Source organism: Narcine bancroftii, chromosome 1 (assembly GCF_036971445.1).
Source record: "Narcine bancroftii isolate sNarBan1 chromosome 1, sNarBan1.hap1, whole genome shotgun sequence".
NCBI lineage: Eukaryota > Metazoa > Chordata > Chondrichthyes > Torpediniformes > Narcinidae > Narcine > Narcine bancroftii.
Genome location: NC_091469.1, coordinates 279,665,882 through 279,690,983, shown reverse-complemented (window position 1 = coordinate 279,690,983; position 25,102 = coordinate 279,665,882). Strand labels below are relative to the sequence as shown.

General features: G+C 41.6%; 1 protein-coding gene across 6 annotated transcripts in view; it reads left to right on the top strand.

Annotated features, from left to right (window-relative positions):
* slc22a18 (solute carrier family 22 member 18) overlaps positions 1-25,102 on the top strand; it is a 226,705-nt gene that overhangs the window by 5,360 nt on the left and 196,243 nt on the right. For 4 of the 6 annotated variants that reach the window (XM_069900925.1, XM_069900917.1, XM_069900923.1 and 1 more), the window contains exons 2-4: positions 996-1,093; positions 14,017-14,162; positions 14,255-14,387. In XM_069900925.1, the coding sequence (XP_069757026.1) occupies positions 996-1,093; positions 14,017-14,162; positions 14,255-14,387 (377 nt within the window). The remainder of the gene's footprint in view (positions 1-995; positions 1,094-14,016; positions 14,163-14,254; positions 14,388-25,102) is intronic. The other 2 variants (XM_069900928.1, XM_069900942.1) reach the window with 1 other exon arrangement.

Below are 25,102 nucleotides of genomic sequence, written 5' to 3'. Positions count from 1 at the left end.
GCTAAAATTATAGCAATTTTATAGCAAAATTATTGCTATTTTTAATGATTTGTGTGCCTGTAACCCTTAATCTCTTTGTTACCTCTCACCAAAAGGTATCACTTCCACTTAACAATGTTAAAATTAATTTGTTATTTATGTGCCAATTATCCATTTTTATTGCTTTCTATTTTATTGCAATCTTCCCCAGTACCAACTATAAACCCCAATTTTGACAAATGAAAATGTTGATGTTCAATTCAGTTTATCTAAATAAACTTTCCCACCCCTGATGTTGGTTTTGCCACTGTTTTGTTACCATCACAATCTGTTCAGTGTATGAATAGTAGCTGAAACTTTTTAAAGGACTGCTGAACCTCCTGCTGTAAATTACATCTTGAATTTAAACTGTTCAATGTTAGTTCAGACTCTCCTCTGAATTGTATTAAAGAACTTTGTTTAAACCTGTATGTTAGATGACATCCCTCTGTGCAATCCTGAAATTTTCTTTTTCCTTTCTTTTATTTTATATAACTATATTGTTTCTTTCTATATATTAAATATTTTGAGGGTGGGGTCTTTGGCAGGGGGATATATACTGTCATATATGTAGTTTTTAGTTTGTTTTCTTTTGCAATTTGTATTATTATATTAATATTTGTGTCCTTTATATAGAAAATATAAAAATACATAACTGATGTTTTGGGCTTGAGCCCTTCATCAAGATAGGGCACAATCTTGAAACATCATTTATGTATTTTCATCTTTTCTGTACAAAAGCACTGTTTGACCTGCTGAGTTTCTCACCATTGAGTTCATACTGTATGTTGTATTCAACAGAGTTGATTTCATGGGTTACACAACCACTTTCAGTAATGAGCAGTAAATGTGCAGTAATCTTTCCATTTAACAAATATAGAGGGCAAAATTTACCAGAGGTGTAGTTTGTTTGGTTATAGGGCTTGGAACAGTACACATTATTATCCCAGATTCTAACATTAATGTTTTGCCCCTAGTATTTGTCGAAGAGATTGGGGATGGATACAGTCATGTATGGTTATCTACAGACAACCTTTGCTTTAATCCAACTTCTGGGAGGACCTTTGTTTGGCAGGTAAATGTTTCAGACCTGGAAATTGAATTCTCCAGGGAAATTTCTTCAGTTTTCTTTTAATGGAAGTCTGCTGGGTGAAGAATCATGACCAACACAGGACTTCTGATTAACCCTGAGAGTGTGCTCACCTCTTATACATGGTGTCCTCTTCTTTGAAATTCATTTTTTTTATATCTTGTCTATGAATCAGAAATAGACTGACAGTTTTATTCTTGTGGTTTGTAAAGATATTCGGCTCAGGAAAGCATTGATGATATCAGTTTATTTTCTACATTGTAGTTTACAAATGTTAATCCTATTCCTTTCATCTTTTATGGTTTATTGTCCCTGCATTGTGTAATGAACTGTCAGTGACCACTGAACAGATTGAAAAAGAAAATAAAGCACATAACATTCTCCTGGAACTTTTTTAAACTCTCCCACTAAAGTACATCACTTCTGTTTGATTAAGAAACAGCTACTAACAGGGAACCAAGATTTCACAATGTCTCATGAACAGAGCCTGTTCTATTTAAAGGGTTACCCAACCACTTTTACATTTTTGGAACTGAGTTTGGAGGCTGGAAGAGAACCAAGAGCAATAAAGGTGATATAGGATGGGGTCAGTAGACATTCCTCAGTTGTTATTTCCTATTGGTTAAGCTGCATCAAGAGGGGAGAGGGGACATAGACAAGGCAAACACACCAAATGACCGCAGGGGAAGAGGGGAAGACCAGCTCCTGCCTGCAGAACCTATTCTCTGAGAACATTAAAAAGAACCAGACCAGTAACTGCAACTTGTTGGGGAGCAGTGCTTACAAAGGCACTTGTGAAATAGAATCTTCTGTAAGGGAGGTTCCTGCAATACCCCTATATCTGACTATCCCTGCCTGTAAAAATCAAGGTCATTATGGCTGATTCTCAAAGTCTCAGCTTTCAGAATGTTCCAGGACTTGATGGCTGATCTGTATATGGAATCAATGTTTATGCTTCACACCACGTTCAGGTGTCACCAATACTCTATACTCCAGAAGAGTGGTTTTCGTCTCCTTTTTCTTTATTGTGCAGCTTTGCCAGGTTTGTGGATTTCCTGGAGGCTAGGGTGCACTCGTGTGATGCTTCATTCTCCTTCATGGATGTGAAAGCTTTAGAGGAATTGCACTGACCATCAACTAACCAATCTGTGACCATAAGATGAAATGTCTCAAAGTCCTTGCAGCATTCCAAGGAAGCTCAAATAACTTGTTTCTTAGCAGCCTGCAGTGTTTGTCATATTCCAACTGCTGCACCAAAAGGAGAGCTAAGTGACCCTTGAAGGATGGCCTGAAAAGCAGTAGCTATGACACAAGTCCAAACTCCATGTTGCAAGTGTTCTGGAAGAACATGCTCAGAGGGGACAACATTTCCTAAGCAAAGATTTCAAAATATGCAGCCCTAAATGAAACTGTTAATCCTGAGACAAGGACGTTATTTTCTAATACCAAAAGGGTACAGAAGAGGCACTGCAGAATTGAAGGAAACAAGATTTTTGTGACCTCTGGTGTCACAAAAATCTTTATCCGATCCAAGACTGTTAGCTGCTTGTGTTTTGCTAACAGCAAGAGGATTTGAACAACCTCTTTCAGATCTATGAAGGGAATTTCTCCAATCTCTGATACCTGCCTACCATGTCATTGTAGTTAATCAATCATTTTTCAACACTACTGCTAACCATTTTGATGTAACAACAAAATATGACACACTCTTGTATTCTGATCTTGCCTTCTGATGTTACAGCAGTCCCCTCCCCTCCATTAAAAAAAACCCAGTGGATTAGTAGAGTATATCTCAGTGCTCAACACTTGGAGGTGAATCAGGCTAGCCTACAGTCAGGTTGGAGACATTAAACAACTGCCCCCTCAGTTTGAAAATTAATGGTCAGCGCAACCTCATTGGGAAACAGTGGAAATGTTGTTGAGGGTGCTTTTGAAAAGCCCAGTTTATGACTCCACAAATGTAGAACTCATGATAAAGAGAAGTGAATGGTGTAACACTCCTGACAGAAATGATTTAAAACATAAAGCCCGCCTCATTGTGTACAATCAACATATTGCCAGTATTTTTTTTAAACTTCTCACGTACATCCTATCAAAACTGAAAATAAAGCAGTTTATCTTAATCCTCTTTGAGTGAACTAAAATTTATATAACGCATCATCAGGAATCTGACCTAATCAACTAATTATAGATTTACTTTCTTCCCAAACTTAAAACTTCTGGTGTCATCACTTTCAAGTGATGTTCTTTTGTCCTTCTCACAATGTTTACCAATCACTGAAATTTATGTACCCAATTAGGATATATCAACGGCACAATAAACTGCTTGTTACTAAACTGCATGGCACCCAGTCATTCCTGATAGGCAAATATTCCCCAACTCCATTTCTATTGTATTAAATAATTTTTCAGCCTTCCTCTTCTCTCACACAACTGTTGAAACACACCAGAGAGACAAACTCCATTTCCCTCCATGTGGCCCATCTTTCTCCACCTTTGACTTTGCCTTATTTACTTAATGCTAGTTTGAATGATCTGCCCCACTCTGATTATGCAATCAGTATTCATTGACATCTTCATCTTAAATGATCTGGAAAAGGGCCTTTTTGATGAATTAAATTTTTCTCCATGACTTCATCAAAGTTCCTGTCATGAGTGATTTCATAGCAGGAATATCCATCAATTCCTTATGCAAGATGCCAGGTTACACAGCTGTCCAATTTGGGTTTTGAAACCTGTCAGCCCATGGTGAAGGAAGCCATGTTTCAGCTAGCGTCCTTCTTCATAAACAACCTGAGAGTGAGGAGGGAATAATCTGGTACATTGTTCAGAATGAGACATAATCACCAAGCTCACTTCCTTATGTGACCAAGGTCAAATACAAATAAAGAGAAAAAGTCACTTGACAATTATCATTCTTTACTACACAATATATTAAGCCTAATGTCCTAAGTTTAGAAAAAGTAATAGATAAATAAACAGACAGAGAAGCATGAAGCCATTGTGGATGAATGGAGTTGGAAGAAGATTTAAGTGGGAGAAGGGTTACCTTGATGAAGGACTCAGGCCAGAAATGTTGGTAATATATCTTTGCCTCCTATAGACGCTGAGTTTCTTCAGCACTTTTGTGTATTAAGGCCATTGTGGCTGTTCACGTGTCATTCCTTAGTTACTGATTTCACCCTCTCCAACCTATTTGCAGCATGGTGACATTTTTATCCTGTGAAAAAATTCAATGGTACACCTATGCTACTTCTAAGACAACCAATTCCACCTCTGTGAAACTGATTAATACCCACCTACGCGCCCTCCCCCCCTCCAGTTCTCCCTACCATTGCTCATCAGCTGCTAAAATCTCATTCATCCTTTATTTGAGCAAGCACCTGGTCCTCCTTCTTCATTTTTCCACCGCTATATGAGTCATTAAGCAAAACATACATGATATTCCATGCTCTCCAAACAACTTCAATCTGTACTTAGTCCCCCTCCAGTTCAGGTGCAAACCATCCCATTGGAACAGGTTCCAATGATCCAGAAACTTGAAACCCTCCCTCCTATACCATGTCTTTAGCCACATGTTAAGTTGCATTATCTATCTATTTCTAACCTCACTAGCATGTGGTACGGCTAGAAATCCTGAGACCACAACTCTGGAGGTCTCTATCCATGTCATTGGTCCCCTCATGGGCCACAACATCTGGCTGCTCACCCTCTCCTCCTGAAAATGTCGTGAACTCGATCTGAGGTATCTCGGTCCCTGGCACCAGGGAGGCAACATACCATCCGGAATACTTGATCTCTTCCACAGAAGCTCTTATCTGTCCCCCTAACTATGGAATCCCCTATCACTACAGCTTGCCTCTTCTCCTCCCTTCCTTTCTTGGCCACAGGACCAAATTCAGTGCCAGACACCTGATTTCTGTATCTTGTTCCCTGTAGGTAGTCTTCCCTTTCTCCTTCCTCCCCAAAACAAACATTATCCAAAATGGGGGGTCCACATGGGTGCCCTGCACTGCCTGCCTGTTCCTTTTCTCTCTCCTGTCACTCTCCTGCCTCCTACGTGTGATTGATAGTGGCCCTGTAACTCCTGTGACGGGTTATGTTATATTTTATATTGTATGTAGATATGTTTTTGTAAGATAGATTGTTGGCGTTTTAGTTAGGTTACACACAGATACAAACACTTAAAAACTGATTTCATTTAAAATGCCAGAGCTCTGCTCAAGCCAGACAGTCCAGGCTCCAAGTGTCTTTGCAAAAACTTTGAGGAATGCCAATAGAGACTTCACAAGTAGATGTTAATTAGATATGGTGTGGAGTATTCGATTATTGTTCTGCAAAGTAACAGATGAGCGGACTCAGAAGATTGGGGCTGGTGCCTCAGTTTGCTGTTCTAAGCAGAGAGAGTCAAACAGGCTTTTTTCTCTAACTGTGTGTAAGAGAGAGAGAGATTGCTGGCTTTAGTAAACTTGTTTGAAAACCCCATTTTGAAGATGGGTTGTGGGGGGGAGGGAGGGGTGAAGGTACAAGGGGGCACTGTCATAAACAGAATGAATGCTTACCCAGTTAATTAATTAAAAGCAAATTAATTCTCACTTTTCTGATTGAGTTTGTTGATGAAAATATTATAAATATCTAATAAAACAATGGTGGTGCAGATGGTTACAGCTCCAGCTTCAAACAACACTGAAACCTCTCATTCTGTCCATCTTCTCAGTGATTGAAAAGGATTGCTAAATGTAAGGAACACTAAAATATGCAGGTCCACCATGCTAGAAGAATTTATTATTGCAGATATGGCTTCATGAAAGAAACAAACCCAAACACTAGGCTGAAGCCTACTGTAGAAACTCAGGGAAAAGGTCATCAGAAACAGTGTGCAAGGAAGCAGAAGTGAGTTAAGCATGCCAGCATTTGTGCAAGGTTTGAAGCAAATCCATGCAGGCCCGCATTCCCGACAACTGGTAAGATCAACTAGATTACCTGAGGCTGCATCTGAACTGGAGGTGATACGAAGAACTGGTGCATTCTGGTAAGTAACCAAAAGACCATAGTCAGTCTGGGTTGGCAGCAAAATGTTGTCTCATCCTGCTGAGCACTGGTGCACCTCAGGGTTGGGTGCTCAGTCCACCACTGTTGGTACCACTAATATATTGCTGCTCTGCCTAATTCAATTCAAACTGAATCGTCAAGTTTGCAGATGCTGCAACAATAGTTGGCCTCACTGGCAGCATTGATGTGTTGGCTTGAGTGGCCCATAAAATGGTGCAAGAACAACAGAGTTGCAACTTGGACAAGACAGAGGAGATGATTGTGGACTGCAGAAGGACAACCACTCTGTTACACTTAGGAAAGCCTAAGTTTCTTGGTGTGCATATAATGGCCTATTTATTTAATTATTCAATGTTATTTATTAATGTAGCAAAATTTATTTATTTATATGTACCTGTACTGCATATGTTTCGTTTGTCTGCATTTGTGAAATATCTATGTAGGTTTGCATGTTTTTGCACCGAGGACCAAAGAATGTTGTTTCATCAGGTTGTCTTGTACAATCAGATGATAATAAACTTAAACTTGAGCTACCCTGGATCCATACCATCTTATTAGTCAGGAAGACGCAGCAACCCCGACACTTCTTAAGGATGTTGAGGGCAAGGCATCTGGTCCCCATCTTGACAACATTCTACAGGATCGCGATTGAGAGTGTCCTGACTGGCTGCATCATTGTCTGCCATGATAGTTGGAAAACATCGGATTAGAAGTTAATACAGAGGATTATCAGAATGGCCAAGAAGATCAATGAGGACTCCCTTTCCTCAATTGCTAACGATCACTGGGAGTGTTGCTTAAATAGGGACTCTTTCCATCCAGCCTGCGTATCTTTGACCCACGACCATCAAGAAGGAGGTGCAGAGGCATGCAAATCAGGAATGCCTGGCTGGGAAATAGCTTCTTCCCTCAGGCTGTGAGATTGATGAATGACTGTTTATCAATCTCACAGCCTGTGGGGAAAGTAACTTATAACCCAGCAAATTATTCCAAAGTATGAATTTATATTTATTTTAAATTGATTCTGTATTTACAGTGCCCTCCATAATGTTTGGGACAAAGACACTTTTTTTTCTCCTTTATTTGCCCCTGTGCTTCTCAGTTTTAAATTTGAAATTAAACAATTCACATGTAATTAAAGTGTACATTTCAGATTTTATTCGAGATTATTTGTATACATTTTGGTTTGACTCTGTTGAAATTGCAGCACTTTTTTTTACATTGTTCCTGCATTTTAGAGCACCATCATGTTTGGGACATTTGGTTTCATGGGTGTTTGTGAGTACTGAAGATGCAATTAAACATACCTCAGTACTCACAAACAGCTGTGAAGCCAGAAGTCTCTGAAATGAGGGGACTATATAAAAGGTGCTGTAATTTCTACAAGGTCAAACCAAAATGTATAAATAACCTTGAATAAAATCTGGAACATGCACTTTAATTACATGTGAATTGTTGGATTATAAATTTATAACTGTGGATCATGGGGGCAAAATAAAGGGGAGAAAAAGTATCCCTTTGTCTCAAACATTATGGAGGGCACTGTATATCTGTGGGTATGTGTGCACTGTGGTACGTTGTCAGTCAAAAGCACAAAACCAAAAGACTGTACAACAGGCTTTACTCGATGTAAAACTCCACAGAGATTGTGAGATTGTGCTGCTATGAGCTCTGAGAGTGACTTCGAAGGGCTGGCCCAGCTTTATATCCCAGAGGGTGATTGATATCCGACTGGATGGGGCTTGGTCCATTCAGGTCAGCTGATTGACAGCCGGCCAGGTGTTGTCTTGTCCCCATGCTCTTCTGCAGGTACAGAGGTTTCCCCTTGCAGTAGACCAGTGGTGTACCACCACACGCACCACTGTTTCATCTGGATATACATGAACAGTCAGATGATAATGAACTTGAACTAAAGTACAGGTAACAATGTTGTATTGAAGGGTTGGTTGCATGATCTCAAATTATTGGCACGGAGATGGAGATAAATTTTTAACCTCCAGAGGGCAGTGAGCACAAATACATTTTGTGAATGCATATACACTCAAAGATTAGAGCAACAGATTTTTGAACTCTAAGAATCCAAGAAAATGGCAATTGTATCTGAGAATATTCTTACATTTTTGAAAAGGAGAGCAGGCTTGATTTATCTTATTCCTGCTTCTTATATCATTTGTCTATATAAAGGCTCAAGGAATAGCAGGCAGAGGGTAGTGATGAACAGATGCTCTGGTGAGCAGAGAGTAGTATAGAGTGGGTTCCTTTAAGGATTAGAATTTGGACCATTGGCTTGGATTTTACTGCCTGTACTCATTGCTCAGATACCAAATTATGCTGCATTTACTTAAGCCAAATGTGGATGCTGCTGAGAGCATCTTGCATGATATCAGGGCCTTGTGATGTAATCTGGTCATGTGGGCAGACCTGAACAGGGCATCTCCTTAAAATAGTTGGTGAAACCACACCCCAACTTTGCCACCTGTTAAACTGTCAGTATTTTCAATGCTTCTAAATGATCCTGACATTCAAAAACTTTGAAACAACTATTAAAATTCGAACAAACAACTAAAGCATTTTGGAGAAAAGGCTCCTGACCCATAATATTAGCTGACCATTTGTCTCTGTGGATGCTGCCTGAACATGGAGTCCTTCCAGCTTCTTGTTGTTTGCTTGAACTACAGTGATACAGCAGGCAGTGCTGCTGCCTCAGCTCCAGGCACCTGGGTTTTGATCCGATCTTAGTTGCTGTGCTTGTGGAGTTTGCACATTCACCCTCTGTCCACTTGTCCACTGGATCTTTCACTTTTCCACTTCACTCTTACTGGCTTATTTTTGTTTTTCAGCCTCATAATGGCTTCTTTAACTTTCATTGACATAACTCTGGTTCTCATGGCAACTACAGACTCCAAAGGTGATCAAAAGTTTAGAAGCAAGTTAGAAAAATGAAGGGAGATTTGATAAGGTATTTAAAATTATAGAAGGTATAGACAAAATAAATATAGGTAGACTTTTTCCACTGAGGGTAGGTGAGGTAGATGGGTTAAGGGTGAAAGGGGAAAAGTTTAGGGCAAACATTAGGGGAAACTTCTTCACTGATGAATTTGGATAAGTAGATGGATGAAAGGTGTATGGAGGGCTATGGACTGTGTGCAGATCAGTGGTGGTAGGCAGAAAAATAGTTCAGCACAGATGAAAGGCTGAATGGCCTGTTTCTGTGCTGTAATATTCTATGGCTCTAAATGTGTACAATGCATTTTGTTGGCATCCTGTGAAGATTTATTTTGGAGGAAAAGTAGAAAAATGATATTAGCAATGTGTGATATGTTATGTCAAGATACTGAAGAATCTGGGGTAGTTCTTCTCAAAGAAGATCGAGAAGAGTCCTACCAGAGAGGATTGGAGTTATGAGGAATTTGGTAGAGGGATGTTGTACAAAACTCTTTCCTCATTCTAGTTGATAATTAACCAGTTTAAATTATTTCAAAATAAAGAACCGGGAAAGGAGGAGTAATAATTCACACAGATGGATATTATGATCAGGAGAACACTACCTGAAAAATAATTCCATAGGAACTACCAAAAAAAACAATTATGAACCTACTTGAGGTTAAACACAAAAGTCTGCAGATGCTGTAATTGTCTTCTTTTCTTTCTTTGGCTTGGCTTCGCGGACGAAGATTAATGGAGGGGAATTGTCCACGTCAGCTGCAGGCTCGTTTGTGGCTGACAAGTCCAATGCGGGATAGGCAGACACGGTTGCAGCGGTTGCAAGGGAAAATTGGTTGGTTGGGGTTGGGTGTTGGGTTTTTCCTCCTTTGTCTTTTGTCAGTGAGGTGGGCTCTGCGGTCTTCTTCAAAGGAGGTTGCTGCCCGCTGAACTGTGAGGTGCCAAGATGCACGGTTTGAGGCGATATCAGCGCACTGGCGGTGGTCAATGTGGCAGGCACCAAGAGATTTCTTTAGGCAGTCCTTGTACCTCTTTGGTGCACCTCTGTCACGGTGGCCAGTGGAGAGCTCGCCATATAACACCATCTTGGGAAGGCGATGGTCCTCCATTCTGGAGACGTGACCCATCCAGCGCAACCTAAAGTTGTAAAACACAAAAATGCTGGAGGAACTCAGATTAGGAGGTAAAGATGCATTACCAAAGTTTTAGGCTGAGCCCTTCTTCAAGGTTATATATCTTTACCTCCTCTGGATGTTGCAAGACCTGTTGAGTTCCTGCAGTTTGTGTTTTTACTTAAACATACTTGAACAGAGTTTATTTGCAAGGTTGTGTTATTTAAAAAACCTGGGATATGGGGGTAAATTGGGCAGTTCTTTCAAGGGTTCAATGGCTTGGTGAATTGTCTTCTTTTGTGAGGTAATAATTCTATACTTCATGGAAATGATGGAAGAATAAAACAATAGTGTTTACCTTTGTCAACAACACCAATTCTTTCAATTTGTGTAATTCTTGAAGTACTCTCAAGAATTGGAGATTTCCTCCAAATAAATTTTAAATTTAGACGGTAACAGGCCCTTTCACCCCATGAGCTCATGCCGCTTAATTACACCCAATTTTGAATGATGGGAAGAAACTGGAACACTGGGAGGAAACCCACAGAGACATGAGGAGAACTTACCAACTCCTTCCAGACAGTGCTGGATTCGAACTCTGATCACTGGCGCTGTAACACTAACTACATTATCTTGACTAGGTAAAAGATTGCAGGTTATAAAAATACAAATTTCACAGTATAGATTTACTTTTAATATTAATGATAGCCAAAACAAATTTTACAAAAGGAATGGAAACATAGGCAGAAACAAATAGACATTATACCTGATATCACTGGACAACATTTTTTTTTAATCCCAAAAGGTTTGCTTCCTGATAAGAAATTTGGGGTTTATGATTGACAACCTCAAGCTGAACACAAAGAAATTTCAGATTTGCTGTTTTATGTAGGAAGTTGGAGAAACGTTAAATTAACTTTTACTATAGAATTCAGTATATTTAATTACAAAATGATGCTGACATAAGGTCTCAAGATGACTGCACATGTTCACAACAAATATGAGGAGCCCAGGGTTTGTCTTGGTCACCAATTTTACAACTGAATTAGAACTCATAGGCTTTCTTATTAAGTGCAGTTACGCTGTGTCTTTAAACCTTAATCGTATACTCACCACATATGTAACAGAATGTATCACAGCTGCTGCAACATTGACAAGATATTCTGCTGTATTGAATCTTCCTGAAGACAATAAATGCTATTGTTAAGTACACTCACTATTTTGTTGCCTGAAGAACATGTGTATCAATATGTGTTCAATCTACACATATATCAATGTAATGCACAGCATCTGTACATATGAGCTGCTTTTATAGCCTGTCTGCCACTATCCTGATTAAGCATGTCCAGGCTTTAGAAAATATTTACATAACACCTTCACTGAATGCATGCCAGGCCTGCTTATCTGACCAAAACAGCTTGCTCTGTGGGTTTTCCCTGGTTATCCACTGGTGATCCAATGTGTGTTCATTTGTGTCTTGGAAGCAATCTGAAACAAATATAGTAACGTACTCTTGCTAGCGAATAAATCCTCGAACTATTGGTGAAAAATATTGTATTTTATTGATGGTGAAAAATATGAAAATATTGATGGTGATAAGAAAAGCAGACTGCATCTGTAAAGGAGGCAATGGACTTACTCAAAATATTGAGTGCTGTGCGCAATGTGTGGATATATAAAAAAAAGTTCTTTGAGAACTTAGCAGTTTCTGATTGAGCCATTGAAGGGAGTTTCACAGGAGTTGTCCATTTTTTGGCTCTTTAATAGAGAATCAAGACACAAGAGAAACTTGTCCGTGAACTACTCTTTGCAGATGATGCCGCTTTAGTTGCCCATTCAGAGCCAGCTCTTCAGCGCTTGACGTCCTGCTTTGCGGAAACTGCCAAAATGTTTGGCCTGGAAGTCAGCCTGAAGAAAACTGAGGTCCTCCATCAGCCAGCTCCCCACCATGACTACCAGCCCCCCCACATCTCCATCGGGCACACAAAACTCAAAACGGTCAACCAGTTTACCTATCTCGGCTGCACCATTTCATCAGATGCAAGGATCGACAATGAGATAGACAACAGACTCGCCAAGGCAAATAGCGCCTTTGGAAGACTACACAAAAGAGTCTGGAAAAACAACCAACTGAAAAACCTCACAAAGATAAGCGTATACAGAGCCGTTGTCATACCCACACTCCTGTTCGGCTCCGAATCATGGGTCCTCTACCGGCACCACCTACGGCTCCTAGAACGCTTCCACCAGCGTTGTCTCCGCTCCATCCTCAACATCCATTGGAGCGCTCACACCCCTAACGTCGAGGTACTCGAGATGGCAGAGGTCGACAGCATCGAGTCCACGCTGCTGAAGATCCAGCTGCGCTGGATGGGTCACGTCTCCAGAATGGAGGACCATCGCCTTCCCAAGATCGTATTATATGGCGAGCTCTCCACTGGCCACCGTGACAGAGGTGCACCAAAGAAAAGGTACAAGGACTGCCTAAAGAAATCTCTTGGTGCCTGCCACATTGACCACCGCCAGTGGGCTGATAACGCCTCAAACCGTGCATCTTGGCGCCTCACAGTTTGGCGGGCAGCAGCCTCCTTTGAAGAAGACCGCAGAGCCCACCTCACTGACAAAAGGCAAAGGAGGAAAAACCCAACACCCAACCCCAACCAACCAATTTTCCCTTGCAACCGCTGCAATCGTGTCTGCCTGTCCCGCATCGGACTGGTCAGCCACAAACGAGCCTGCAGCTGACGTGGACTTTTTACCCCCTCCATAAATCTTCGTCCGCGAAGCCAAGCCAAAGAAAGAAAAAAAGAAAAGAATAGAGAAGTAAATCAAAATCAGAGAAATGACATTCCTGGGCTATCTTTTAAGTTTTTGAGTGCTGTTTCTTTGATGTTAAAGCAATCCTAATTGATGATAAGTTTAGCATTTTCTCTCAAAGATTTGCTGATTTGGGTGGCAAACATTTTTAATGCTTGGGCAGTTAAGATACTATCTATAGCTCCTTGGCTTGTGATACTGACTATAAGTTAACACGCTAACTGATTGGCATGATGTGGAGTTGATTTTTAAAATATGCATCGTGAATATTTTACACAAACATTGCTGTCATTCTCTGGGTGAATTTTGATTTTTAAAAAAGACAAATACATTTTAATTCTAGCTATTTTAATACAACGAATTAAAGGTACAAATTAGTTTAAACATTGCTCTGCTTTTGTTTCAGCTGGAACTTACCTACATTTCAGCTATCTTACTGTCCACTTCTGGACAGATGTCAGGTGATTTACCCAGCATAGTGTTTTCCTGGTTGTTCATTGGTTATTTGTGTTAATTTGTGGCTGGGAAGGAATCTTTAGACCCAATCTTTCCCCTTACCTCACCAAACTTATTTCTTTATTTCTCATCTCTCTCATTTCACCACTTGACCAACCAATCCTTCCTCTATCCAGAACATCTTTTATCCTCTCCCATTTTCACAGCTTTTTAATTCATGTTCTAACCGCCTCATCTGCACAATGGATGTCAATCTTTATATACCTCCATGCTCCATTAGGAAGGTGTCGGACCCTTTGTTTCTTTCTGGAACAGCAGTCCCAACCATTTCCCCTCCATTAACACTCTCATCTGCTAGTCGTGATGCATGGTCTTGACCCAAAAACAGCTACCATCTCTTGCCTCTACTGATGTGTGTGATGCACTGAATTCCTCGAGCAGTTTAATTTTGGTTTTGATTCCAGCACCTGGCACTCTCAAGAAACTCCAAGAGTCTTTGATAGTGTATTCTTATTTTTCTATTGTCAGGTTTGGAGATTTGTTTGGAGGCCGAGCTGCCCTATCACTGGCATACCTCTCCTCCAGCCTCACCTCCCTTCTGATGGGACTCTCAACAAATGTGTCTCTGCTCTTCCTATCTCGAGTGCCCTCCGTGTTCATGCACGGGATGCAAGGTACAGTACGATATATTCCTTCCACTTATTTATGCTCACCTCTCCAGTGCATGATTTTAAAATCCATTTTCTTCCTTTTTAACCCTTCCCAGCTGCTCAGATGGTTGTGACTGACCTCTCTTCTGAGTCAGGGAGGGCTGGAGCACTTGGAAAGCTTGGTATCTCATATGGTGTGGGAATGATCATTGGCTCCTCAGCTGGTGGCTTTCTGACCTCCAAATTTGGGTAAGTGGAAACTTGATGTATCGATGTCCTGTACTGAAGTCAATCCAACATGTAATAAAATGATTATCATTCCCAGCATTCTCTTCTTTCAAGCAGCTGCGTCCCAATTACTATTACATTGGTAGTCAAAAACCAAATGGCGGTAATGCCGAAGCTGCTGACCAGAGAGAGTGGGAAGCAGAGTTGCAGTACCCTCCCAAAAGATGTTAGCATCCAGTCCTACTGTGGATGGCTCCCTGCAGGCTTTAAACAGCATTTTAAAATGGCAGATGATATTTTATTTAAAATCCTGTGGCCGCTGGTTCTGGACCCAAGATGGCGGGGCCTGTGTTTGTTGCAGATTCCGGGGGAACAGCAGGTCAGCACAGGGGACCAGTAAAAGGGAAAACACCCCTCCCCATCCCCCCCCACCGTTGAGAAGGAGAAGCAGAGGAAAAGATCCTAAGGATGGTGACCATGGTGGCAGACCAGCAAGAGGCTCTGCAGCTGAAGGACGCACACAGGTGGCAAGCTGTTGGTGGCTTGCAGACAAGGAACCCACACATGCTGTGGGCTGCTGGCGACATCAGGTCAAAGGGCTCACACCAACTTACGGGATGCTAGAGATTAGAAAACCAGATATTGGAACCGGGATTCGAGATGTTGCCAAGGGGGAAAAAGGGTTCCTGAAGTGCCCTGAGCACTGAAGGCTTTCTCATTACGTCAGAGGTTTGAATCTGGGCTCAGGTTGTTGATGGTTTGAACTGAACTAGAGATTTGTGTGGCTGCAGAGGCTGTGGGAGCCCTGGAGGCGAATCCACAGACACTCACTGACTCAAAGGGTATGCTCTTTTGCTTCTCTTTCTGTAAATGGTGCCGGGCAATGCTAATGGTGAATCTTGGTGTGCCTTCTGAGAGACTAAATGCAATTTTGTGTAATATTACAGTTCTGTTTTAGTACATGACAATTAATAGAATCCGATGTAATCATTAACCTCTGAAATTCAATAATTTCAATATTTTTACTGTAGTCCATAACAATTTTTTGTGATTAGTGTTTTATTTTAAGGTGTTTTCTTTTTGATTTTAACATTAATGAACGAAATAGCTGTATAAAACCAAGCCCTGGCTTGTACCTCTTTGCAATCCACGTGTTTAACACCAGAGGGGAGCAAACTGCTACCATTGGATGGATGAATTCTGGCCAAAACCACAGATCACAAGAGTGTGGTTGGCTCTTTTTGGATTAGCCAGGCTCAACCATAATTGCAGCACATGTTCATATCCAGCTTTTCTTCTTCCTTGCACTTTACCGCAGCAAAAATATAATGTAGAATTTAAAAGAAGCGTTTGGATTTGGAAACAAATACTTGTATTCGATTAAATACAATCTTTTTAACCCATGTATGCCCCAAAACACTTCAATAAAATACTTTTAACATACAATTGGTGTCCATCTGTTTTAGTACATTTTGGCAAGGACACCAGCTCTTTGAAACCCTACCATAGGATATGATCCTCACAAGGGGATTTAATGTATCTGGAAAAACAGTGAAGACTGTCCAGATTTTTGTGCTTCGGTGTCTTGAGTGCGACTTCAGCTCACACCTTCTGACTCAGATATGAGAGCCACCTCCCAAGATCATGACTAAGAGCTAAAGAGCTAAATGTGTGTAGGAGTTTGTATACGCAAACATTCACTGTAAATTCACTGGGAGCTGTTGGTGCTTGTTTTAAAGGATAAATATGAAAATCTGTCTACTTCATGCACTCTCTGAGGTGTGTCCAAGACAAGAACCATATTGTGTGTACTATTAATGGTGGATGGTCTTCAACCAAAGGATCCTGCACCCTCTTCTTGACTGGACACTTCCTATTAAAGATGCTGACTATTTCTTGGGGACAATAATTTGCTTACTGATGATTTGTTGAATTAATATGCAAGATTAGGTAAGAGTTTTGCTGGCAGAATTGATCATGCCATTTAGAAGAGGGAGTGGATTATTTGCTACCTGTATTACGTTCATTCAGGAAGAATTGGTGAAAATGTTGGGAGAACACTGAAGATGTGACCAATGTCATGGCTTGGCGTCACGAACGAAGATGTAGAAAGGGGGCTGTCCATGTCTGCTGCAGGCTCACTGGTGGCTGACAAAGCCAATGCAGGACAGACATGCCAGTTGCAGCAGCTGTAAGGGAAATTCTGTTCTGGGTTTGGCACTGCCGTATCATGGTTCTTCCTCTATCTCCTTTTGTCCTCAAGGCTAGCCCTATGTGCCAGGGCACCCAATCGGAGGCTAGAGCAGGCCATTGTGACAGGGACCAAGGGATTTCTTCAGAGTCCTTGTACCTCTTTCTGAGCCCAGTGGAGAGTTTGCCATACAGCACAATCTTGGGCAGGCGATGATCCTCCACCCTAGAGACGTGCCCTGCCCAGCGTAGTTGCATCTTCAACAGCATGGTCTTGATGCTAGTAACTTCCATCTGTTTGAGGACTTCAATATTGGTGACCAATGTCTTCTTTCTTTGGCTTGGCTTCGCGGACAAAGATTTATGGAGGGGGTAATGTCCACGTCAGCTGCAGGCTCGTTTGTGGTTGAAAAGTCTGATGCGGGACAGGCAGACACGGTTGCAGCGGTTGCAAGGGAAAATTGGTTGGTTGGGGTTGGGTATTGGGTTTTTCCTCCTTTGTCTTTTGTCAGTGAGGTGGGCTCTGCGGTCTTCTTCAAAGGAGGTTGCTGCCCGCCGAACTGTGAGGTGCCAAGATGCACGGTTTGAGGCGATATCAGCGCACTGGCGGTGGTCAATGTGGCAGGCAACAAGAGATTTCTTTAGGCAGTCCTTGTACCTCTTCTTTGGTGCACCTCTGTCACGGTGGCCAGTGGAGAGCTCGCCATATAACACGATCTTGGGAAGGCGATGGTCCTCCATTCTGGAGACGTGACCTACCCAGCAGAGTTGGATCTTCAGCAGCGTGGATTCGATGCTGTCGGCCTCTGCCATCTCAAGTACTTCGATGTTAGGGATAAAGTCACTCCAATGAATGTTGAGGATGGAGCAGAGACAACGCTGTTGGAAGCGTTCTAGGAGCCGTAGGTGATGCCGGTAGAGGACCCATGATTCGGAGCCGAACAGGAGTGTGGGTATGACAACGGCTCTATATACGCTAATCTTTGTGAGGTTTTTCAGTTGGTTGCTTTTCCAGACTCTTTTGTGTAGTCTTCCAAAGGCGCTATTTGCCTTGGCGAGTCTGTTGTCTATCTCGTTGTCGATCCTTGCATCTGATGAAATGGTGCAGCCGAAATAGGTAAACTGGTTGACCGTTTTGAGTTTTGTGTGCCCGATGGAGATGTGGGGGGTGCAGGTAGTCATGGTGGGGAGCTGACTGATGGAGGACCTCAGTTTTCTTCAGGCTGACTTCCAGGCCAAACATTTTGGCAGTTTCCACAAAACAGGACGTCAAGCGCTGAAGAGCTGGCTCTGAATGGGCAACTAAAGAGGCATCGTCTGTAAAGAGTAGTTCACGGACAAGTTGCTCTTGTGTCTTGGTGTGAGCTTGCAGGCGCCTCAGATTGAAGAGACTGCCATCCGGTGACCAATGTAGGATTGGTGTAAATAGCTGCTTCAATGGTCAGCATGGACTCTGCTAAAGAACCTGTTTTTATGCTGTGTGTTGCTACTAATCTGTTTCTATTAAGTTCATGACTGGCCCTTTCCCACCCAATTATCATATCCTTCCTATGCAAGAATCTTATTGGTCTCAGTCATCGAGAGACCTGACGGTGGGCTATCCACAGCCCTTGGGATGGAATTTCAGTATCACAGTTCTCTAAATAAAGACATTTCTCTTGAAAACAGCCTGAATGTCAGGCCACATATTAGAGACAATTCCTTCCCCACCCCTCCACCTGACATGAACTCTTAATTCTTAAATGAAAGAGAAAATACCTCAAATACTCAGCAGCTCAAGTAGTGTCAGTGAGGGAGAAGCAAAATCAATCTTTCATCAGAATTCAGTTATTGATCCTCTAGCTTGAGATTGCATTGACTTCCCTCTAACAATCTTTTGTTTCCAAGAGAACAGCTCTAATTTTTCCAAACTCCAGCAGATATTGGCCAACCTTAATCCACCTTTTCCATGGATGCCCCTCATAAGAGGAGTCCCATGAATAGTGGATGATTTAGGAGTACACTGCAATTTTGTGGGTACAGAGACCCAAGTTTGTACCCAATGGTTTTTACACAAGAAATCCTTATATTTTGTTCCTGGTGGTGTACGTCAAAGCCTCTTCAGACCTCTCCCTCCCACCCAGATCAAGAACTGAATACGGTCATCAGAGGATGTTACAGGAGACAGAGGTTTTATTCATAGTTTTCTGGCGCCTGTACTGGAGAAAAGAGAGCCTTTCTGTTGCAGTGTGCTCCACGTGGACCAGATTAGAACCAGCATCCTGACAAATTGATAACAAAAGCTGTCAAAAGGGCTTTCAAAGGAAGTAAAGAAATAGCTGGGTTTGTTGGGGGGGTGGGGTGGTGGTGGTGTTCAGGAGAGGTTGGTTAATTTAAGAAAGAAAGGATAACCAGATCACAACATTTAGAGCAGACATGAAAAGCTGAATGAACTCAGCAGGTCAGGCAGCATGCATGGAGAGAAATGGTCAGTCAATTTTTCTGGTTGGGACTCTTAATAGAGAGTAAGTGGGAAGGGGAGAAAGCAAGTATGTGTTCAGAGCAGTTTGGGTTACAACAAGCAGAGAGCGAAGGACAAAATGGAGAGTTTAATGAAATTTGTGCCAATGGACACAGAACAATTCAAGGAAAAAAAGTAAAAAGTTACAAGCAAAGGCATTGTGTCTGATGTAGGAAGGAGGTGCAGGCTGCTTCGTGCATGTGTGATTAATCCAGAATCAGATTTTTCAGATTTCAGATCTATTGCCATAGTACATTCATTTCAACACATACAAACCTGAGATTCTTTTTCCTGTGAGCAAGGCAGAATTATCACTTACTGGTAGTGCAAAAAAAAGTACACATTGCATACATATATCAAATAAAGAAATGTAAAAAACTGTAATACAGGTGTAAATTAAATCAATAAGATGCAAAAAGCAAGAGTTCTTAAATGAATCCCTGACTGAGTTTATTGTTGAGGAGTCTGATGGTGGAGGAGTAGCAACTGTCCCTGAACCTGGTGGTGGGAGTCTTGTGGTATGTATACCTCTTTTCTGATGACAGCGAGAACAGAGTGTGTGCTTGGTGGTGTGGATCTTTGATGATTGCTGGGCAGTGTTCCCTGTAGATGTTCTTGACGGTGGGGAGGGTTTGGCCTAGTATGTCCTGGGCTATGTCCACTAACCTTTGCAAGGCTTTACACTCAGGGGTATTGGTGTCCCCTGTTGGGCACTACCAGTTGCCCCAATAATCACAGAGACAAAGACTGAGGGGAACAATAGGCTTTATTACACACAAGACTGCTGCCCTGGGTCCAAGTTAGGGAAGTGCAGGGAAGGAAGAGATGATTTAACCTTTATGGCTTGGGCCACAGGGGAGGAGTCTAGGAGAGGGTGTAATCAGGAGGGCGGGCCAACCAGTGCTTGTACTGGCCAATACATACAATACCATATCATTACATCCCCATACCAGAGCGTAATGCGGCTGGTTAGCACACTTTCTACACACATCTGTAGAAGTTTGCCAAGTTTTCCAATGCCATGCCTAACCTCCACAAACTCCTGAAGAAGTTGAGGCACTGATGTGCTTTCTTCATGATACCATTACTGTGTTGGGTCCAGGAAAGATCCTCAGAGATAGTGACTCCCAAAAACTTAAATTTGCTCCCCTTATCCACCTTTGATCCCCCAATGATCACTGGATTGTACATCTCTGGTTTTCCCTGGTCAACAATTAGCTCCTTGGTTTTGGTGACATTGAGTGTGAGGCTATCGTTGGTGCACTATTTAGCCATGTTTTCAATCCTTCTCCTGTATACTGACTTATTGCCCTTTTTATACAACTCACTGCCATGGTATCATCTCCAAATTTGTAAATGGTGGTGGTGTCATACCATTCCACACAATCAAAGGGGTATAGCGAGTTGAGCAGGGGGCTAAGAATGTAGCCCTTTGGTGCTCTGGTATTGATGATGGTTTTGAATGCCGAACTGTAGTCGATAAAGAACATCCTGATGTATGCATCTTTCGTTTCCAGGGCTTTGTGTAGAGCTAGTGAGATGGCATCCGCCATAGACCTATTGCTATGATAGATTAATTGGAATAGATCCAGGTCTCTGCTCAGACAGGAGTTGATATGCTTCAACACCAACCTTTTAAAACACTTCATCACTGTGGATGTGAGTGCCACTGGTAGGTAGTCATTTTGGCAAGTTACCACACTCTTCTTGGGCACTGGTACAATTAACGTCTGTTTGAAACAGATAGGTACCGTGCCCTGCTGGACTGAGATGTTGAAGATATCTGTGAATACATTGGCAAGTTGGTCAGCACATGCTCTGCCGGGTACTCCATCCAAACCAGATGCTTTCCCTGGATTCACTCTCCTGAAGGCAACCCACGTGTCATCCTCTGATACGGACAGGAGAGGATCATCAGGGGACTTGGGAGTACGCAGTGGGGGTTCTTCCTTGTTCTTGTGGTCGAATTTGCCATGGAAGGCATTGAGTTCAAATGGGAGTGAAGCCATCTCCTACACCAGATTTGGTTTATTAGTTAAAGGGTCTTCTTATAGCTAATAGACAGATGGCCTATTAAACCCCATGTCTCCTTGCGTAAAGTAATATCTACAATCTCTCCGGTATCTTCAGTCACCCAGTTTGGTTAAGACCGCTTCATTCCATTTTATTTGATCTTTGATAGACACATTTTACGGACATCTGTGCTAATGCATTGCCACGAAGCTTTTTTTTTCCAGAGCTGACAAATGCAATCTCTTTGCTGGATTGAAGGGATAAGTTGCCTGTTTCTATATGCCCAGAAGAGAAGAGAGAACAGGGTGCACCAGAAGGGAAGTTGAAGGGAGAGGGGGAGAGGAGGAGAAGGGAGATGACAATGAAGACAACAGCGTATCATTGTGCCTCAGTGCACAGAAGTGCATCAGACATTGGCACCATGAGAGATAAGATCATTAGGTTAAGGAACATATGTCACAGGGAGGTACAAAAGGCACTACCAGATTCCTTGGGGAATCAGTAAAAAGACTTGCCAGGAACCATGACTTGCTTTCCTGAGGCTTGTATGCTTCTTTGTTTCTTTGGCTTTGCTTCGCGGATGAAGATTTATGGAGGGATAAATGTCCACGTCAGCTGCAGGCTTGTTTGTGGCTGACAAGTCCGATGCGGGACAGGCAGACACGGTTGCAAGGGAAAATTTGTTAGTTGGGGTTGGGTGTTGGGTTTTTCCTCCTTTGTCTTTTGTCAGTGAGGTGGGCTCTGCGGTCTTCTTCAAAGGAGGTTGCTGCCCGCCGAACTGTGAGACGATATCAGCGCACTGGCGGTGGTCAGTGTGGCAGGCACCAAGAGCTTTCTTTAGGCTGTCCTTGTACCTCTTCTTTGGTGCCCCTCTGTCTCGGTGGCCAGTGGAGAGCTCGCCATATAACACGATCTTGGGAAGGAGATGGTCCTCCATTCTGGGGACATGACCTACCCAGCGCAGTTGGATCTTCAGCAGCGTAGATTCGATGCTGTCGGCCTCTGCCATCTCGAGTACTTCGATGTTGGAGATGAAGTTGCTCCAATGAATGTTGAGGATGGAGCGGAGACAATGCTGGTGGAAGCGTTCTAGGAGCCATAGGTGATGCCGCTAGAGGACCCATGATTCGGAGCCGAACAGGAGTGTGGGTATGACAATGGCTCTGTATATGCTAATCTTTGTGAGGTTTTTCAGTTGGTTGTTTTTCCAGACTCTTTTGTGTAGTCTTCCAAAGGCGCTATTTGCCTCGGCGAGTCTGTTATCTATCTTGTTGTCGATCCTTGCATCCGAGATGACAATGAAGACAACAGCGTATCATTGTGCCTCAGTGCACAGAAGTGCATCAGACATTGGCACCATGAGGGATGAGATCATTAGGTTAAGGAACATATGTCACAGGGAGGTACAAAAGGCACTACCAGATTCCTTGGGGAATCAGTGCAAAGACTTGCCAGGAACCATGACTTGCTTGCCTGAGGCTTGTATTCTTCTTTGATTAGATTGTTTAGAATTGACAAGATGCATTGCACTTCTGGTTCTGGTGACAGCTACTTTGAAGGCACAAATGGAGGCCACATTAAGTCTTATTGCTTCTTTGCAGACCCACACTGATCCACCTAAGCTAGAGGTCCAATCTTTGTATTAGGAGCAGCATGAGCCTCTGAAAGAACAGAGAGATTTTGAAGCAAGCAGCTTGATGTTCTGTGGAATGGAGAGATGTGAGCAGATAGCTGCACTCATTCAAAGCAGGAATTTTACCTCTGAGCAATTTATAGTTTTCCAGGAGCAAAGGGATGGTGTTTTGAACTGTTAGCTCTTCTGCACAAGCAGAGATAATCTGCAGTAAGCATATTTCTGCATGAGCAGAAGTCGTGTGTGAGCAGAATATTCCACTAGGGGAGCTCTGATGTGGTGTTTGGGAGCTACTCTCTCTTTGGTAGAAGCATTGACACATTCTTCCTCTTTCCACATCCCCACAACCCCCAACCAGCTCCAACCCCACACAAGCTGTTCCCCAAAATTCACACACATTGTTGTTGAGAGAATCCTGCTTAGATTTTGTGGAAAGCTACCTCGAGGAGATCAGTCTGGGTCTGGAGATTGACGCTATTGTGATGATGTAATGGAGGTGGGTGGCGTATTATACTGATCGCTTGCTATTGGCTATGTCTGTGGAGATACTCCACCCTACTGGTATAACAGATGGAGATTCTTTCCCACTGGGCAGTTTAGAGGTGGTTCTAGTCTGTTAATAAAAGCCCTGTATTGGTGTAATACTTTGAATGGTCCATGTCTAAGGCATATCAGCTATAATGGAGCAGTCTGGATGTCAATAAGGTTTGCAAGTTCAGCAGATTAATGTCTTTTTCCCTGCACCCAAGAGCAGCGTTTCCCATTCTTGGGCAGAAAATTCCACATATCAGACTCTTTATTCAGTTGGTATTGGGTTTCAGTTTGAAGTTGGCTTGTTTACGGCTAAAGTTTCTTGGGGATGTTAAGAACATGTATGAAGTCTCAAAGAAAACAGGTGCAGCAAAATAGGAGACATTACAATATAGCGCTAAGGCATTGAAATTGATATATAATTATTAAAAAGGAAAGGAAATAGAATACATAAGATCATAAGAAATAGGAGCAGGAGCAGGCCATCTTACCTGTTGACCTTGCTCCGCCATTCAGTGAGATCATGACTGATCTGATGATAGGGTCATCGCCACTTACCTGCCTTTTCCCCATAATCCCGTAATTCCCCTTCTATGTAAAAATCTATCCAACCTTGTCTTAAATATATTTCCTTTTTTTTTTAAACTTTATTTAAAATTTTATGACATGAATAAAATAAAAATTACATTTAAAGAAATAATAAAAAATAAGATAATAAAAATTAGAATACTACATCATTAAACTACACAAATTAACCCCCCAATAATTATAACACAACATTAATCATCTAATTTAAAATTAGTCCAACCCTCCCCCCAAAATAAAGAGTGAAGAATTAATTAACAATGTTGTAAATAAAATAGAAAAAACCCCACTTACAAAAAAAAGGATAAAACTTAACAACAAAAAAAATTACTAATAACAAAAAAAAATCAATACTAAAATAATACCCTTAAACATATATTTAAATCAAACATAATACATGTATTTAACAAATGAAATCCACTTTAAAACTAAGTTCAAATATTAAAATCATATATCAACCACATATCTGTTATACAAAAATTCATAATTAATAATACATAAATACAGAATTTCCATCAATACCAAGTTTCCTTTATAATTAATTCATCGAGAGAACAAAAACATCCCTTAGAAAAACAATCAGATAAACTTTTTATTCCCTTCCCCTCCCCTTATATAAAAAAAGAAAAAAAAAGAAAAAAAAGTTCAAACTCTTATAAAATTCTCCATATTCTTCATTTATAACATCTTCAAAATTCTCTATCGAAATTAACTTAATTTTATTAAACTCTTCTCCCTCAATGTATTTGTACTGAGTTTTCTTCTTTTTCTTATCACCTTCCCCTCATCTTCCTCTTCATCTAATTCAACATCCTCAATTTTTGACTTATTATCTTCTGTGACATCATCCTCTTAAAAAAGAAAGAAAAGAGAAAACCCCCCCCAAAAAAAAGAGAGAAAAAAAAGGAGAGAAAAAAACCCCTCCTAATTCCCTCTCAATTACAATCAGAAAACAAAAAGAGTTTTTAAAAAAAACCTTCACTTCTTAACCTGAAAATTAAAAAGAAAAAAAAACAGGTCAGAGGTCACGACTACCTCCTCCTGTTTAAACCGCCCAAAGCGGTAACTCCCCCAAAATATTGGGTGTGAGATAACTCACAGGTAGCTGATGACTTCTGGAAACTAGTGCCCACCCAGTTCCCTCTCCCAACTCCCATTTCATTAAACTATCATCATTATTTAAACTATTTAAACTCTTCTCAAAAAAAAAGATTTATTTTTTTAAATCAACGTTACCACTTCGGTCACCATTGCTTCCATTTCTTTTAAAAATCTGGATCCCAC